At 36.5% G+C, this 18,759-nt stretch overlaps 1 protein-coding gene across 1 annotated transcript in view; it reads left to right on the top strand.

The window, feature by feature from the left end:
- The window catches only part of GRXCR1 (glutaredoxin and cysteine rich domain containing 1), a 36,306-nt gene that overhangs the window by 11,154 nt on the left and 6,393 nt on the right, over positions 1–18,759 (top strand). Inside the window, exons 2-3 of the mRNA XM_008491807.2 lie at positions 9,122–9,146; positions 14,826–15,049. Coding sequence (XP_008490029.2) covers positions 9,122–9,146; positions 14,826–15,049 — 249 coding nt within the window. The remainder of the gene's footprint in view (positions 1–9,121; positions 9,147–14,825; positions 15,050–18,759) is intronic.

Genomic DNA, 18,759 nt, shown 5'->3' on the forward strand with positions numbered 1-18,759 from the left:
GCAGATTTTAAATTGGATAAAGCAGCAGGAAAGAAAAAGTGAATCATTTACCAGCTGTTTGGAAATGAAATCCAAGCATACTGGGAGTTTTAGGATCTCAGTGCATCTCATTCCTGCTTCCATTCATGGAAATACAATAAAAAATAAAATAATTTTTGACAGAAAGCATGTTATCTGCCAAACATGAAAGTGCAAGGATGTATTCCAAATAAAAAATTGACTTTGTTTAACTCTTTCCTCTGATTTTATTCCTTAGGAAGGTAAATTTTGGATCATAATTTTGAATTTTTTCTGCTATGATTGCAGTTTAGAATGCCACCTTATTTCACTTATGCCATTACTTTTAAATTTTTTCTGGGTGTGCAGAAGTAGTTCTGTGGTATAAGACAGACTGACCTGAAGGCATAATTAGCCCATGGGGAAAGGGTGAAGCAGACACCAATGAAAATGCAGTAAATTTTCAGCTGAGCTAAGTTTAACTGATAAGAGCTTTTCTGAATTTTCTGCTGATTCTTTAAAACTAGAAATATCACCAGTTGCAGCATTGGTGCAAATAAAAAAGAGGTTATGGATTATTTTATTGTTTCTGACGATATTCTGGTATATTGAAGGTAAGTCTTAGGAGAGAGAATAAGTCCATTTATCACAAAAAGCATAACCTGTCAAAGAAGGAAGAGCCATGTAATATCACAAGCAGGATCTGACCAGATAACTATTTTATTCTCCAGTCAGAAATATGCTGAATCACATTTGTAAGAAGCTCAACAAACTAGAAATAATTTTCATAGACCACTAGTGTCTTTTAATTAACCAAACTCGAGTTGAAGTTTGGGAACTATAGAGAGCATCACTGCATGAATAAACAGCACTTGGGTATGTTTAAATGTAACATGAATGAGTCAGAGATTCATGTGTGAATGTATGTATTATTATGTCATCCTTACAGTTATCATTCACTCTGGCAGTTTAAGGGCACAAAGGGAGCATGTTAGAAAGGGTGACTGGTGAAAGAAAGGAGAAAAGAGAAAGAGGAAAGAAATAGCAACTTTCTTTTTCTTTTAAAAAAAACCAAAACAAAATAAAACGTCATCTGCCTGCTAGAGACTTGTAAACAGGTGTTTCCAAAGCTGCTGCCAGGCTGAAAAGAAATGGGCCACAGTAGACAGTAATTTTCATGAGAGCCATTTGCTACAGATCAACACAACTCTGCTTTTCTGCAGTATGAAACATCCTGTTGAGTGAAGAAACAGTGATCATAGAAAGATGGGGCCAGCATGCTCAAACCAGGACTTACACAGAGCCATGTGTTTGAGCTGTTTGATAAGGTTTTCACATGATCTGTGATATCAGACACTTTCATCTTCATCTGCCAGCACTCAGCAAGTACTGCTTTAGTTCACTTTTGACTAAAACTATTGTCACTTAGAGAGTATTCTCAGGTAGGATACAAACTTCCCAATAATTCTTCCCAGACAGACCAGACAGGCAAATCAAGATTCAGACATCTTGACTATTGTGATAAATAAAATGAAACAAGAAAAAGCTGCCCATGATTAAAGAATATAGGATTTGGCCCCCACAAATTGTGGTGCTTAGACAAATATTGGTGGGTTTTTTTCTTTTAATGTTTTTTTTTTTTAATTATTATTATTATTATTATTTAATTTATTTTTACTTATTTTATTTTATTTTTTAAATAATTCAAGGTATCTTCATGGAAAATGGTACATAAGTAAACAATAGAATTTGAACTAATGTCTGAATAAATAGAAAGACAAAACATTCTTGCTCAAGACAATTAAACATATTTGAAAAATCCTGCTTGTTATTTCTAAAAAGAAAGCCCTAAAGTACCTTAAAATGTGAACTGACAGGAAAACAAGAGAAATATGTAGGAAAAATAACTAGTCATTTTTTCAAGTATTTTACATATACAACCAAACACAGGAAGGTCTAGATATGTTTAAAAATCCATTTTGGGCAATTGACCAAGCACTAAATTCTAGTCAGAACTCTTTCAAAAGTTGACCTATGTGCTCTTTTCTTTGATTTCCAGCCCTTCTTTTTTTGACTAGAACCAGAAAAGAGAGAGGCCCAGAAATAATGGGTGAAAAAACTGACCAATATTTTTCATACAGCCTGTTTTTACCTATTATTGGAGATAAAGAGAGAGAGATGACATAAACACTGAACAAATTTTGAGTAATTATTTTCCATACTCTTACATGTAACTTTTATCACCACTTACGAGTTCATTAATGTTAAGCAAGGAAATTAAATGACGTAACATAGGACAAATCCTCTTTTAAGAACAGAGGCTTTGTCTCAGATTTCCAGAGCTTGCACATTATTTAGATTATATAATTAATATTAATATCCTTCTCATGACCCACCTGTGATCCATTATTTCAATTCTCTGGTTGTCCACACTATCAAGAGAGGTCGCTTTAGGCAAGCAGATGCTATGCAGCTCCAGCCATACATTTTTAATTTACTTATGTCACCATTTATTTAGGTGAAGTGCAGTAGATTGTTTTTTGTCTTTCTTGTATTAATTCATTTATGTTTGCAAGGTACTTTGGAGTAGCAATAGTGACACATTCCAATTTACCAGCCCTCTAACTTCATGTTGTCTCGCATTAAGCACTGCAACATGGTAGAAATGATAAATTTTGACCCTACCTTTTTTATTCTCATATTTTGTTTGACTTCCCAATTTTCCAGGCTTTCAACAAGCCTGTGTCTTTCTCATGTCAAAGACATATTACCTAAACTCTTATGCTGCTGCTCTATGAGCAAAATCTTCAGAAAACTGTCTCAAGGTAAACACCTGCAAACAGTAAAGAGCTCTTTCCCTTTCTCATTGGTGTAGCATAATCGTAAACCCTCATTGGCATAATTTAAAAACTGTCTGCTTAGTTTTGCATAGATCAGACATGCTACTGGAGCCAAAATGTATCTATTCTTTAATGCAAGTTCAGGCTAAAATTTAGACCTAAATTAAAAGACCTCCAAATGGTAACACATCATGCAACAACGTTATACTTTTTTGTAGGCATCACAACTGTATCCAGGGCTGTCACAACACAAGCTGTATGTGCCAGAAATAATCTTGCAGAAATGGGAAGGTTCAGTTTGACCACTGCTATGGCACCATGCTTCATAAGCAACATATTTTCTGAGGACTGGATATGAATTTTAGTGCAAATTATTTATGCGTAGTTGAATACCTCAGTGCTTTAGAAAATACTTTGAATCTGATGATTTTCAAAGGAATTCAGTTTACGTCAAGTGATGCAAGAGGTCAGAGAAAAAAACTATGATGAGTGGATACTGGAAGTAAATGGGAAAAAACCAAGAGATTATTGTTAGAGGAAGCAAAAGTCCTTGCCTGAGATGGCAAAAGTATCTCAAAGAAATCTCACTGAGTAAACTCAGTAGGGTGAAATTATGCAGCATCTTATCTCATATGTATTGGAGAGAATGGGAGACCTGTGATTGCCAGAGGTTGTAAGGTTGTTTGGGATCCTGAAAAGCTGGTGTGTTGGCTGCAGAGATGCTCTGCAGTGACTTAAAGTACTCTGTATTTTCAGTGTTTGTTAAGATGATGAGGTAAATTCACTTGGATTCACAGAATTCCTCACCAAACCTACCAAAGAGGGAAATGGTGCTTTGAGTTCATTATATTTCAGACATAAACTGCAATGTATACAAACTTTTTGGAGGTTTTGGCTCAGTATCTTCCTGGATTAGATTGTGGCACTATTTTGCAGCAGCAAGGAAGAGTCAGGCAATTTATTGCAATATCTGATGCATTACATTTTCAGTTAGGAAGACAACTCCAGAAACCTAGAAATTGTGCCTATGGCAAATGCTTGTAGCTTTCATTTGGGAAGCTCTATCTGCTTAGTGGTTTCAGTCCTCTGGTGTTGTCCCATTTTGGCTGATCCATTTTATGCTAAGCCCTACTGAAAAGTAATAAGGAGGCACTGTCTACTTCTGAGCTGGCACCATGGAAATATTTAGTTCCCAGCTCTTCTTGCAGCCTGCCTGCAGTACAGGCTTGTAATTCTGGCCTCACATAAATCTTATGATAAGGCCTGCACTTAAATCAGTCCCTCAATAGCTGCCAGAAACGTCAGAAGCAGTGCCACTGCCAGAAGCGCGGCAGTGAAGTACTCTTGTCTTGAAAGAATAAAGCAGAAAGAGAGAGGCAGGAGAAGAAAGGCTTCTTCATGCTGGTAGTATTATAGGAAGTGCAAATCTCTTTTGGAGGCCTGGAGAAAACTGTGCTAAAGTCCTGAGAGATGACTTTGACCTGGGAGAGGGATGAAGAGCAATCAGGCTTGCTGCAGGGGAAGGGAAGCTTGGTCTGCAATCTTGATAGTTCCCTGAAGGAGAAGAAAAAAGGACTGTGTAAACATGGGTTTTCAATTATAGTTTGAATTCAAAAGATCTGGCAAAGCCAGATGAATGGGAGGAGACAGGTGACTTGTTACACTGTGCTGAAACACCTGACTGTGACCAACATTAAGAATAATCCTTTTGTTAATTCCTTTGATTTAAAACTTAAGGATACTTACATTTTAGCCACATCAATGGTGAATTTTCTTCCTAATTTTGTTTTTTCTAGAAGAGTGATTTCTAGCATAATTTTCCAACAGAACTTCAGTCCTAACCACAAGGTAATTTGAAGTTTTGCAACATTTTTGTTGTTTTGTACCATTGAATTTTTCTGAATTTAGCTCCTAATCTGTATCTGATTGGCACAGCCTACTTCTTGAGAACTGGTATTAAAATGTAGTAAGCATTTCTAGTTAGAAATGCAGTCAAAAACCCCAAAACAAATCAGAGAGCTAATATTTCCTGTAACACTGTAACAAAAATTTTCAGAAATATAGGTTTCAATTTACTGATCCAGTGATTACATCAAAGAGAAATTGGTTATAATGCCACTCAGATTGTTCAACTGAAAGCTATTTATCAAACATGGCAGATAATCAAACATTATTACATTACATTATTAAAATCTGATGATAGCTTTCCTGTTAACACTGCACCTGTAGAAAACAATTGTTTCCCTGGCTGGATGCCAGGTTACAGCACACTACAGTCAGTCTTTCAACACTAAGTAGGCACAGAGGGGAAATACAGAATATCTCATTGGCAAAGAAAACTCTTTGTTATGACAGACACTGGCTGAAGTTTGCATGATGTGTTCTGTATCGGTTAAGGTAGATATAAAGCATGTTCACAATCAATATACTATAAAACACCTAGGAGAAGTAAAAACTACTTATTAGAAACAGCACCATTTCCCTGCTGAAAAACTGAGTTTGTTTTGCTAGAAAGTAGTTTTATAGATTAGTGTTCATTGTCTCAAAAAAGCTATGTTTTTAATACTGTATTTATATAAAGTAATGCCAGCATTTTTCCTCTTGTATAGGAAGTCTTGTTGCTCTAAAATTATTTGCTAGGGGAGGAACATAATAGATGAACAGGCTGTTTGCTGGGCAGCACCAGAGCAACTTTTAACTTTATTTACTGTCCCCATTCCCAATCAGTTTGAGAGCTGGTATTGCAGTTCTTGAACTAGCAGGTGAAAGAATAAGGGTTCTGGTTTGTGCCATGGCCCTGCCACTGAAGCAATCTCAGGAGTAATCAGGCTCTCAATGAAGATGAGGTTCTGTATCACAAAATCAAGTGTACCATTCATGTGGTTTGAAGCCACTTTGCTTACCTGCCAAGCACAAAATGAATTCAGTAAAATGAACACATCGAGAAACTCCCATGGGACTTTATCCAGCTGGATCCTCACTGATGTGTGTGCTTCAGGAGCTGTAGTCTTAAGAGATAGAAAATACCTCTATGAAATTCCAGTCAACCTTATCAGTGACAAATATTTTTCTTTTACATAGTTATTAGAAATTATTTTTGAATCATGATTGCACTGCTTGCTTAAAATTTTCTAAAATTGATTTCTCTGGCTAGTGCTGCTAAGAAAACTGCACTGCCCTGAATTATGTCAGATTTTTCTGATCTGGATGAAGTCATAAAGATTTTCTCTGTACTGGCAGTAGAAGTTTCAGAGTTACTGGAACCCTGGTTTCCACAGGCCATCTGTAAAAAGATTAATGGTGGGACCATTTTTCTGGCTCTAACATTTTATTGCTAATTGCTTTGTTCTTCTAACATTGTATTTTCCTTGGTGTCTTTATAAGGCTGAAGAGGGGGTGGGGGGGAGGAAGTTGGCAGATTGAATTACAGAGATCTCTGCAATAATGAAAGGGGTTTGAATAATGAAAAAAAAAATGGAATAAAGTCAATTATGTAAGAAATAGCCATGATTTGTTTCTTACTGCCCTTACTGGATTATCTGAGAAATATATTTCCATCGCTTTTTAAGAACAGTGTGACAGTGTTTTATTAATTAACTCTGTTATTATATTTCATTTATAAGCAACATTTTAGGCTGTGATAAACTATAAAGAGATATAAAAAGAGAGATAAAGATATAAAGTTAAGAGATATAAAAATGGTGCTTGGTGAAGAGTGTGTAATTTGAAGCCTTTTCTCAGATCACCAAGATTAAGTTTGAGGGCTTTGCATGGAAACTGAAAAAGGGACCTTTTGATAAATTTTGGATATTTTTTGTTTCTAGGATGATATTTTGGTCATCATTAGTCCTTGCTGTAATAATGTCTCATTCTCCAGGAACAGATGAAGTTTTCTGCTTCTTCATAAAAGGGGTGTGAGATACAATACTTTGCTGAGGTGTGGTTTGATTGTCTAAATGCTTGCATTTTATCAGCTATATACATTTATATGTATAATTTTATGCATTATTGTGCTGGCTATGCAGCTTAAGACACTTCAGAGATCAAAAATACCCTACCATTTCTTGTAAGTCATTATATTTCTTTTGGGAAGAAAAAGAAAGATGAGCTCTACTAATTTGATGAAGACTCTAAGGCATAGAACACAGATACACTCAACTAGTGTAGACAGCTCAGCTGCAACCTGTCTCAGCCTACCCTCCATGTGCCACAAGTAGCTTCACTGATGTCACAGGATGGTCTAGGTACAACATATCTGGTTTCAAGCCTCCTCTCTTGTATACAAGATTAGTTCAAAAAACTGCATGATGTGAGAGGTGGTTGTTGGACTTCACTTTTTCAAGCAGTGTCTCATGCTAACTGCTGAGGATAAAACTATCAGTAGTAACAACTGAAAGTAGTTTTCTTCCCCTTCATTCTTTGGGGGCAATGTCCTTGAACAACAAAGTTCTTCTCCTTTCCTATAAATCTATGTAACATGGCCAAGGGTCTTTCCAGAGACTGTCTCCTTTCTCTGGGAAGAATTTCTGGAACGTGTTGAATTGTTAAATATGAAGAGAGAGAAATAAAGAGCAAGGAAGCAAAAGAAAGGATTATATCACAGTATTGTTTCTTCCTGTGAGAATTGCAGACTAGGTTAGAATTACTCACAGGATTATCTTTCCTTCTGATTTTCAAAGGTTTCATTTATTCTTATCACATGCAGAATGGCATAAATGAACTAATAAGAAAATACCGATAAGCTTTCCAATGCTTGATAAATAAAATCCAATTAGGCATGGACAGATATGGATCTTTTTTCAACTAAATTGAACATGGTATTAAACTTTGCCCTGCCTGACTTCCACAGCATCACTGTGCCTTTTTGAACAGGAGTTTGCTTTTTCTCCTGGACTCAGTGCCACACCTGCAGCAGGTACTTTGTCTTCAGAAAATCTACATAAGGGTCTATCAGTGTCCATGAATCTTAGGGAGATAACCTGTTCTCTTATCTGAGCTCGAGTCACCTGAGAAGAGGCTGTCACCTGGTTGCATGGGTGTGTGCTGGATGAGCAGTAAAGAGGACACTGGGAGCTGAGCTCAGTTGTCATCTTTGAACCTTCTGAAACTGCCGATCGAGGAAGCGTTACAGAGATCAGGGACAGGCAGGGTCATGCCCTGCACTCCTTTGCTCTGCTAAAAATTGTAAGTATTTTTTCTTCTTTGAAATGAAAATCCTTTGACATCCCCTGCACATTGGTGTGTGCCAGAAGATATGAGGGAAAGCCTGCTGTAGAAAATAAGGTATGATGTTATGTTGTATTATTTGAAGAACAGAAAGGGTGACAATGCACATACACATAGCATTGGAGGGTGAAAAGCCCTCCTTTTGCTTTTTTAGTCAAGTGATTTTTGTGTAAAGTGGCTTTGAATTCTTTAAGATGAAAGAAACAATGTTCATATAGTATGCATTATCTTTATTACTTTTGTTATTTTCATCTGACATCTCCAAAGTTGATATACAGCCTGAAAAGTACAAATAATTAACATATTTGTTATTCATATACATATATGAATATATACATATACATACTGATATACCTATGCTTTAAGTGTACTGACATACTAATTCTATTTTATGCTGCAGTTCAACAATTTTGAGGATTCCAAACTTAAGGAAGTAAAACTTATTTTATAGCCAGCAGTATGTGGTGGGTGCATAGGTAATAGAGACAACAATTGCCTAGAAGTCAGAACATCAGAGGATTCAGGTTCTTGGTGGATCACAGCCCTTCTCTATAACTGTGACCAGCTCCTCAGAGCTAAAACTGATACAGGAAAAAAAAGAGTTGTTTCATGTCCTTTGCTGGAATGCCCAGTCAGGCAGAGGACCCTGCACTCCTAACAGCTTTTGGAAATGGATATATTCCTAGGGCTGCTGTTTGGGAAGCAGGTGAGTGCCAGAATACAGGCAAGCACAAGGAACAGAAGTATTTGTGCTATTTTAAAATCTGAAAGAAACAGTGACCTGACCACTTTCCCTGGGAAAGCAAAACAAGTGTCTGTATTTGGGCCTGTTCCAAGGTCTGGCTGCCTTGTTCAGGAGTGCAGCTCTGGATGTCTGCTCTTGTAAACTGGAGCATAGACCTCCCCAGCTTGCTGATTGATGGCTATGAGGATGATAGCTGGTGATATCATTTTATTGTCCCAATAGGGTCACAGACTCCAAGTCCTACAGTTATGGAACCTGTAATTGCAAAAACCGGGTAAGAAAAAGTGTAGTGCTTTTTAAGCAGTGTGTTCAGCAGGTCAGTACATGCTTTGACTTGAGTATATGTTGCAGAAATTCAGTCTTAGTTCTACAGAGCTTTACTAAGATGCATGGGTTTCTAAATTTAATGAAACTCAGGTTCTGAATTTTCCCCAACATTGATACAGTGTGAGGTCCTTGAAGACTGTAAACAGGATTGCAGACTTAACGTAGTAAAGCACTTTAGAGAGTGCTTAACTTTACATTTAAGTGCACATTGTTCTTTGCTGCGTGAGAGTTCATGGAAGGCTGAAACTGCAAAAAGAGAAGTGAAAGGGAATGTGATTTTATACCAAGAGGACATTCTGTGGCTGGGGACCGCTTCCAATGCCTCCCGTATGTGTAAGTAGATCTTACCTGCCAAAGAAAAATATTTTTATTTGGTTGAAGAGGTCTGTTTTCTTAAAGATGTCTTCCGGCCAGTGAATCAGTTCTTCCTGAAAAAAATCCATAAACCTTTCCTTTGAAGCAGGCAGCAAACAATGACAGTCAGAAGGGACTCATTCCCTCCTCCCTTAGCAGTGTATTATCTTGTTGTGAGGGCAAGTATTGTAATTTCCACTAGAACACAGACCTCCAGTCCCCAGCCATCTCATTCAAAGAATGTTGCCTATTTTCATCTAAACAGGGACATAACAAAAAGTATGCTTTTTATTAAATGCTTTACATTTTGGAAAACATGCATGCTCTAAAGAAGTGTCACGTAGAAAAAACCTGAAAGTTTTGTTGATAGCTTTTCACTTTAAAAAATTCTTTCAGAAAGCATTAATTACACTTAGCAAATATTTTGAAAGCATTTTGAAGCTCAAATGCTAGTAGAAGCTTTTCAGTCTTGCAGAAATTAAATGTTTGAATTGATTATTTTCTTTTTGTGCAGAACTGATTCAACAAGAATGCTATTAGAGTTCTCTTCTGCATGGAAAATAAAACCAAAATGTGCCAAACAGACCGTGATCAGAAAATTATTGTTAGACCCTAATTCTTCTTGCTATGCAGTTACTGGTACTAATTCAAGCTCTAAGTTATTAAGTATCACTAGGGGCATAAGCAACTTTAAAAGCTTCTGAGCTTCTGGATATGCGAGCATGCATTAAAAAAAAAGTATGTGCACATACACATATACATATGTATATAAATACATATATACTCATTCTTTCTTGTTCAGAGTTTTCTTCAGAGCATGAATGCTGCATAGACTCACTGAAGCATCTCTGGTGCAGGTTTGCAATGTACTCTAGATTCTTGCCTCCACTGCATTAGTGGACAGCAGATCCTTCTGCCAATCTGATAGTATCTCCTGGCAAAGCCAGGGGGTGCATATTCTAGTAGCACACTATGAGGTGTTGAAAGATGATATTCTGAGACAGCGAAGGGCATATCAGCCATTGATTTAGGTCACAGAAGCAATTCACCACTGCATGAATAACATTAGCTGAATGTTATAGCTAAATACAGTAAAAACCTTTAAAAATTTCATAGGTGATATAGGTTGGCATTAACATTTCAGCTCATTACACCAGCCTATTAAGCTTAACAGAAAAAATATTCCACTGTTGCTAGAATACAGCTGCTTATATAATACAAAAAGCAGAAGAAGGTTTGTGTTTTGTTTTTTTCTAATTGCATTTGTTCTTGGAAACAAGCATAGGAAAAAGATAAGTGTTTTAAAAAAGGTAAGTGTGAATTTGTGTGTGACACCACTATTGAAATAAATTATAGATGTATATGAATGTAAACAGCTATTATTTTCACACCAATTAAATTAAACCCACATTTATACCTTCTCTTCAGAAAGAGGACAGAAAAAATATCCTATGATTATTTTTGTAGTTTTGCTGTATAGCTTTTGTTTGCAACCAAAGTAAAATGAGGTTAACACAATAAATATTCCTCTTTCTGCTGGGTTTCTCTGTTTACTTCCTTACAGACATGGTCATATGCAGAGGTTTTCAAAAAGATAATGTTACCACTGTTTGATGCACAATTACTCTATGCCTCAAGGTGCTGCAAAAATACCTACTTTATGAGTTTTGGTTGAAGGATAAAGAGCCACTCTATGTGAGTCTGCCATCAAAGCAGACATGAAAATGTCATAAAAGATATTAAAGTAAACCTATTGCCTTGGGAAAGCAATTCATGAAATATATGCTGAAGAAATATCTACTATTATTATTATGTAATTAATTTTATAAATTCCCTTTACAAATAGAAGTGTGAATGGTGTTTGCTCAGAGTGGGGGGCACTAAGTTTCTTGTTTTAATCTACTTTTAATTATTTCTTTATTTTCAGCCCCTTTTTCAACCCCTGCATCCTTCTCTTTTGTTGCTCACCTGCTTGCTGTATTAAATCTTCTCTTTTCCCCCAGCAATTCCTTCTTCAGTTCTCTGCTCTCTCTTGATGCTAAGCTGACGTATCAAGCCTCATGGGATAAGATCCTTCGTGCTCTTTGCAGAAAACTTGCTCAGTTAATAATTACATTTATTTGCAGCTATGTCAAGTGGCTGCTGGTGAGACAGCAGAGGTGTTGGTTTCTCTTAGTTGTGCAATGAAGTGTAACCAACGCCTCAGCTGCTAAAGCCCTGATACACCTGGTGGAGCAGTGTGGGAAAAGAATGAGTCAGGAGCAAAAAAAAAATCTTTTGTCTCCTTGTTTTGGTTTTTTTTTTGCGTGTTTTGGGATGTTTTTGGAGGGGTTTTTTTGGTTTTTTTTTTTTTGAGGGTTTATGAGGTTTTTTGTGTGTACTGCTTATTTGAAGTTCCCAAGCAAAATGCAAACTCTTCAGGCTGATGCAGTCAAACAGCTCATTTGGGAGATGACGGCACTGTGCTGTCAAAGTAAAACCTGTAAATGGCATTGAGGATTGTTATGAAAACAACTTTTTTGCCTCTGAAACACAAAAGTTTTCACCTCAGGCCAAATTTTTTCCATGAGCTTCAGGTTTTAATGAGAATCCTACTTATGAGATGTGAAAGAAAATGGTCAATGTCAGTTGCCCCAGGTCTTTTGCTTTGCTCATCTGTCCAACATCTACCTCCTGAGTAAAGTTTTGTAATGCCCATTAACTGTGGAATCACCTTCTCTTTAAATTCAGCTTATTTTTTTCTGCGTTTGCAAATTACATTAGATTATTCTAATTCAAGGCTTTTTACACAAACTTGTAAAGTTAATTTTCTGAAATGCCTCTGTATTAATTTGTCCACACTGTTTGCCATTTATTATTGTTCTGCCACAGTTCCAACCTATGATGTAAAGCACAGTGTTCAGTTTTTGGTTGACTGACTTCAAGAGTGTATTCTAAATATCACAGGTTGTACTCATTGATTTGGGTAGCAAAATAGGAATTAGCATCGATTTTCAGCAGGGAAAACATATAAACCTCTCTAACTGTCTTGACTTCTATTTTTAACTACCAGCATGGTTTAACAGGGGTGGTTTTCACTGGTATGATAAAGTCCTGCCAAAGACAAGTTCTGTGTGTTTGTAGCACAGAAAACAAGGTATTTACTAAAATGTCCATAAGGAATTATTTACTCAATGCCTTTGATACATCTGCACAAGGCAAACAAGGGTATTTATTCACTAACACATTAGGAAAAAATAAAAGCACAGACATAAAAGTGACTCTGCATACACACCTCCCACTTGATATCTTTGCAGATCACTTTACAACTTTCCATTTTTCCGTGTCTTCAGCTGCTTATTTGTATGCTGTAAGGACACCATAGTCCTGATGCTTCACCAGATAATGACTGTCTGTTGCTATGCTGCCAGTGCTGGTGTCTAGGAACAAAGAGCATTAGAGATTAGAGCTATATATGAACAAGAATTTTCATCCTACTTAATGGTTTTCCACTTTAAAATGTATTTGCATCTAAAGAGGAGAAAAAAAGTAGTGAAATTATCTTTTGAAGGAATTTTTTTAAGAAATCCTTTTGGTTACTTCTAAAAAAGATGAACACCTCTTCCTTCCTGCAACCTGTGCATGGTTAGTAAAATATTTGACAGTGTTTATATAAAGTACTTATGAGTAGAGAACAAGATAATCCTCTAATGTGTGAAAATATGCTGGAGAAGAGTAAATGCTGCAGTAACGACATAAAAGATTTTCAGCCTAGAGAACATGTTGGAGAAGATTAGCCCACTTTCTGTAACCTTTGTTCCTAAAATTGAATTTCTGGCACCTGTTCAGAGAGAAATAAATACCAACCTATGACAACGTGCTTCCTTCCCAGAACAGGAGACAGACAACTGATAAATTACATGTTTGCAATCACATGTCCAGTCATCTATAAATGAAAAGTTTTTTCCTGAGAACTCTTCACATATCAAACCTTGTAAACAGCTTTCACAGCAGAGTATGCTTTTTGCAATGAATATTTTTTGCATTTACGTAGCAAGATAAATCGTTATTTGGCAAAATCTGCCATAACATCTACCCAACTTTACAACTTTTTTTTACAGTTATTACATGAGATAAAAAATTATGTGTTTGCCTCTTACGTGTTCAGGTTAATTTTCTATAGATTGGTGGAGTATATTACAGGTGTATTTGCCTATTATTTTCTAACATATTATTCTACTTCTGAAATAATGCTGAAGTGATTAAATATAATTTGCTCAATACAAATAGATAAATGAAAAAGCTTGGAAATGCCTTATCCCCTTTGAAAAGACCAAACAGGGATATTAGTAGTTTATCTGAACATAAAGTCTTTGTTTAAAGCAATGATTCTCAGGCTTTTTGAGAAAGTACAACCCTCTTGGACAAACTAATCCCTGTAGTATTTATTGTCCATAACTGTTTTCATCCCAGAAAAGAAAGATATTGCATAAACCTTTACATTTGAAGGAGTAATAAAATGTAAAGTCTGAATTGCAGTTCGAAACTTATTACAGCCAAGGAAATTGCCTCTTTAGCTGCAGTGGGCTTTAAAATATTGTCAGACATGGATCCCCAATAAAAATTAGGGATACATCTGTCCCCTCTGCAGTCATAATCTAGTTCAGCATGGAGACACCTGAAGTATTCTGTGAGTGTTGGCTCACAAATGTGATGAAGTTTATCTTAGGCTCTTGTCTGTGCTGGAAGGAGGATGTCAACAAGAACTCAGCTGGCAAGTTTAGACTTAGTCTGGGAAATTAATACCAAACTGTGTTTGTGCAAACACAAGTCACTCTTATAATGGAACCAGACATCTCTAAACCCAGTGGTGTCAGGGAGTCCTATATTCACATCACTATTGCACCCTTGAAGAAATGTTTTAATAGCTGAGAGGGGATTAACCCACAAAATCATATTTTGCTTCTTAGGGAAGGAAGGGGAACTGCGTACAACAGCAAAAGAGTTATGACTTACTCATATTTGGAAGTCTTCCAGAATCTAAAATAAATCAATTTCTTGAAACTATTTGGCTTGATTCACCATGTCCAAAGCTTTCCAAAAAACATAAATTGCACCTTTCTTAGATAAACATCTTAAATTACCTTAAACTGTTGATTACAAGAACTTAATTCTTCCTCTCCATCTTCACATTTGAAAATAGTACAATGTAGTTTTGTGTTTTCAAGATGCTTATTTTTGTTTAAATAATATTTTTAATGAAAATGCTCAATACTTGGAAACTATTGATTCTTCATTTAATATACTTGCAATTTTTTTTTTCCACTTTTTTTCCCCCCAGGTATCAACAATGCCAGAATTTGGCCGCATAGTAATTTATACCACCAGCCTTCGTGTGGTGAGAACCACTTTTGAAAGATGCGAACTGGTTAGAAAGATCTTTCAAAACCACAGAGTTAAATTTGAGGAAAAAAACATTGCCCTGAACAGTGATTATGGAAAAGAACTAGATGAAAGATGCAGGAGAGTCTGTGAAGTTCCCTCACTCCCTGTTGTGTTTATTGATGGCCATTACCTTGGGGTAAGTAAAGCACAAGCCTCTGTTTCATTCTGCAGTCTGGAAGAACAGATGAAAATCCTGATGAATGAGAAGCAGTTTTTTTAGAAAATCATTTAAAGTGCTGGAATGATGGGAACAATCAAAGGCAGAGATCACTTTGTGGGATGTGCAGCACAGACAGTGGTAGGTTTGATCTGAAGATGCAAAAGATAACTGGGGAGAGGCTATAAAGAGGGTAGTAAGATGCAGTAAAACAATCTAAGGTATCCCATGTTTCTTAAAAAATAACATATTTTTGTAGTTGAAACCATGACAATCTAGAGAAATGGATTATTTTTTTTTTTAAACCACAGGAGAACCTGTGCATATGAGTTACCCAGGGAGGTGAACACACATAGCATAAATTTGTCATTTAGCCATAGCTGTGAAACTAACAGCTTAGAGTGTCAGACAATTACTTTTATATGTTATAGTCTGTATCACGCATATGCAACCAACTGATCATCATTTTAAGTGTAAAATTCATAATAATTAATTTTAGAAAATGCTAACAGTAAAAGAGAAAAACAGCCCAACTCTGCCCTGTTGAAAGACATAAACACCAAATTGAAAGTTATAATCCAAATTTGTACTCTGGTACTCTAAGTCTAGAAGCCTTTTGATATCTGAAATCATGTTTTCATTACAGACAACCTGTACTTTTGAAATGTATTTCTCTGAAACTGAAAAAAAATCATTTCAGAAGAAAATTATTCTGGAAAGTGGTACACAGAATACAGCTTGAGAATTCAGAGAAGATATTTGTCTCAAGCAGAAAGGAACTAGCAATTAGCACCAACAGTGAGACTGTGATTTGTGAAGGCAAACTATATTTAAACACAGCAGGATTATTGTTTGTATTGCTTAACACTTTCATTTTCTCAAAAGATTTAAGTATTGAAATAAAATGCAATCAACAATCAGAGTTTAATTGGTATTAGGCCTGTATAAACATTAAAAGATCCTTTCTACCCTTTCTCCCCACCCACTTTCCAGCTCTCAGTGTTCTCTGCTTGAGGTGAACTTCCCCAAGCACTCTAACAAATGCATTTTCTGGCCCAGGGTTTGCCAGACCATTGCACCAACTGCAAAGTCACCTCTGTGTAGAATATTAGCAGAGAGTGAATTTCACTTCCTAGTACAGAATAATTTTATCAAAAACCTGAGCTGGAGATTTCTCCAGCCAGGAAGGAACAGAAGTCCTTGGTTCAAAAGCAACTTCAGATTTAACAGGATTCAAACTAAAGTTTGCTCACCTAATTATCATACTGAAAATAAAAGCAGTGAGTTATGACTGAGCTCAAGAAAATCTCAGTCCATGTGTGTGATTAATTTGTCAAAATAATTGAGTTAAAATACTGAAATGGATTGAATAAGTTATTTGCTCAGCTCTAAGTGAGGCCTGGTTATAGTCGTGTTGGTGTGATGGATGGCCCATTATTTCACTGCTGGTTTTTTTTTAATTATTTTTCCAAGATCATGGGAAACTTTTAACAGAGGACCAACAAGCAATACAATCTCTTTAAAACTATTAAGTATTGCACAAGATGTTTTGAAGAAGTATAGAAAGCAAGGCAAGTGAGTTAGGAAGCTAGCTACCTGTGGGAGAGACAAATCTAGATGTCCAGCTGCCTTCTGATAGGTACTCAGCAGGTTTTACATTATGTAGGTAAAAAATGAAGAAAGAATTTGATCTTCTGGTCTACAGACACTTTTTACAGCATGGCAACTCCATTGACATTGTTTAACACAAGGGAAAAAAGTATTGGTCTACGAAAAAACTCATAATAAAATCACAATTAGGGGTGCGTTCTTTCTACTTTTATTTTATTTTAAATATTTTTTTAATTATTATTATTACTTTGATGAGGCACACAGTGGTGAAATAGAACAGTCTGGCCCCAGGAGAGGATTAAAGTTATACCACATAGCAGCAATATTATTTGTGGAAAATCTGCTTTGCAAGCAGGAAGGGTTTCAGGAAATGATTGTTCTGTTCGTGGGGAGCATCATGGCAAGCCCAGAGGGTGGCATCCCTTTGCTCTGCCAACATGGGTGCCCTCACCTGTGCTCACAGACAAGGTTTCTGCCCTCCACTAAGGACTGTCAAACTAAAGCAGCACTCTCTAATGTGGTTTAGTTGAGATGAACCAGGATGGGAAAACCAAGAGCCAAGGGGAGTGCCAGGACTGGCAGGGCCATGGGACAGCCTCAGGGTGAACGAATCATTTGCTCTGGCAAGTGATCTGTGTCCACACACTCTGCTTGGTAAACATGGCAAACTCCCCAAATTTATTGTAGTTTTTATTTCTTTGCCTTAATATGGCTTCATAAGGGAGGCTGGAATTCATTCATGTCAGAAGAGAAATAAGAAGGAAGGAGTGCAATTCCCATGTGGAGAAGGTCTGGACACAGGTAATCACCTCCCAGCTCTGGCAGTGCCTGGGGGATGTGGCACCTTAGGACAAGGCAACAATTGCTCCAAAGGCAGTGAGCTGGCTGGAATCTGAACTGGGCTTGTGAGTCATTAAAATGTGATTGAGAACTAATTACAGAATTTGGTCTCATTGTTAACAATGGACATTTCTATAATGCCTTTTATGATAATTATCTTCTGTGATGCAAACACAACAGAGAAATCTAGGAGCCTGCTCTGTCAGTAAATTAATCATGCAATATTTTCTCTCTTTTTCTGCCTCTTTTAAAAATTCTGAATATTTATTTCCTGGAAAATCCATCCCTGAAGAAGACTGCATGTAGCAATACAAAGGAGAATCTGTATAATGCCAGGCACATTTCCATGAGTCAGAAAGAGAAAAAAAAATTCAACCTCTAATTAAAATATGAACAGTTTTGAAAGAGAACAAGATTATTTTTAATGAGAGAAATGTAACAAAGGCAGCAGAAGACAGCATCTGTGCATCTGATAAAGTATATGGTCTCTGAGCTCTTCAGGAGCAGGGACAAGGTTGTGAGAGCACTGCAGGCTGTGCTGATAAATCTTCACAGTGCTGTGGAATTTATCATTGCCTGCACAGGAGGAACAAAACAAAACAGTGACTGGGGCAGAAGAAATAGAAAAATCATATTAAGCTCCTGTCAAGCAAAGTCCTGTGTGCTGCAGTACAGCAGGTTTTTAATCTTCTCATTTATTCAAGATTGAATTATTGTATTTCTTGACACACACTGTCTAAATATCAGTCTGTCAGGAAATTGCAGGTTCTTTCTGCAGCAAGTGCTTTACCAGCTGATCTAATCCCTCCTTTTCACCTGAGGCTGTCTCCATCTGAAATGGAATTATGCCATCTGCTGGGATACCAAAGAAGAAGAACAATGACTTTCAGAAACCAGAGAGAGAGAAAAAAAAAAGACCCACTCTGCTGGGAAAAGAATGCACATTAAAAAGTGCCAGCTTTAGTAAACATGTTAGCTCACCTCATACCAGTTTAAAAATGCATTTATTTTATTTTTCAATTTAAATATGTAAATGAATTCAGTACTCATGTACTGTATAAACCTACTTGAATCTTTTTCAAATATATGAATCTAATTTTTTTTTTTTACTTAAAAAACTGTTTCCTATTTAATTTTCCCAGCTGTGTTGAACCCACAATAGCATGAGATGTATGGTAAAATTGTTTTATTTGACTTGTTGGTTATGGTTTTTTCCTAAGAAAGATGAGGCTACTTTT

Source organism: Calypte anna, chromosome 4A (assembly GCF_003957555.1).
Source record: "Calypte anna isolate BGI_N300 chromosome 4A, bCalAnn1_v1.p, whole genome shotgun sequence".
Taxonomy (NCBI): Eukaryota; Metazoa; Chordata; class Aves; order Apodiformes; family Trochilidae; genus Calypte; species Calypte anna.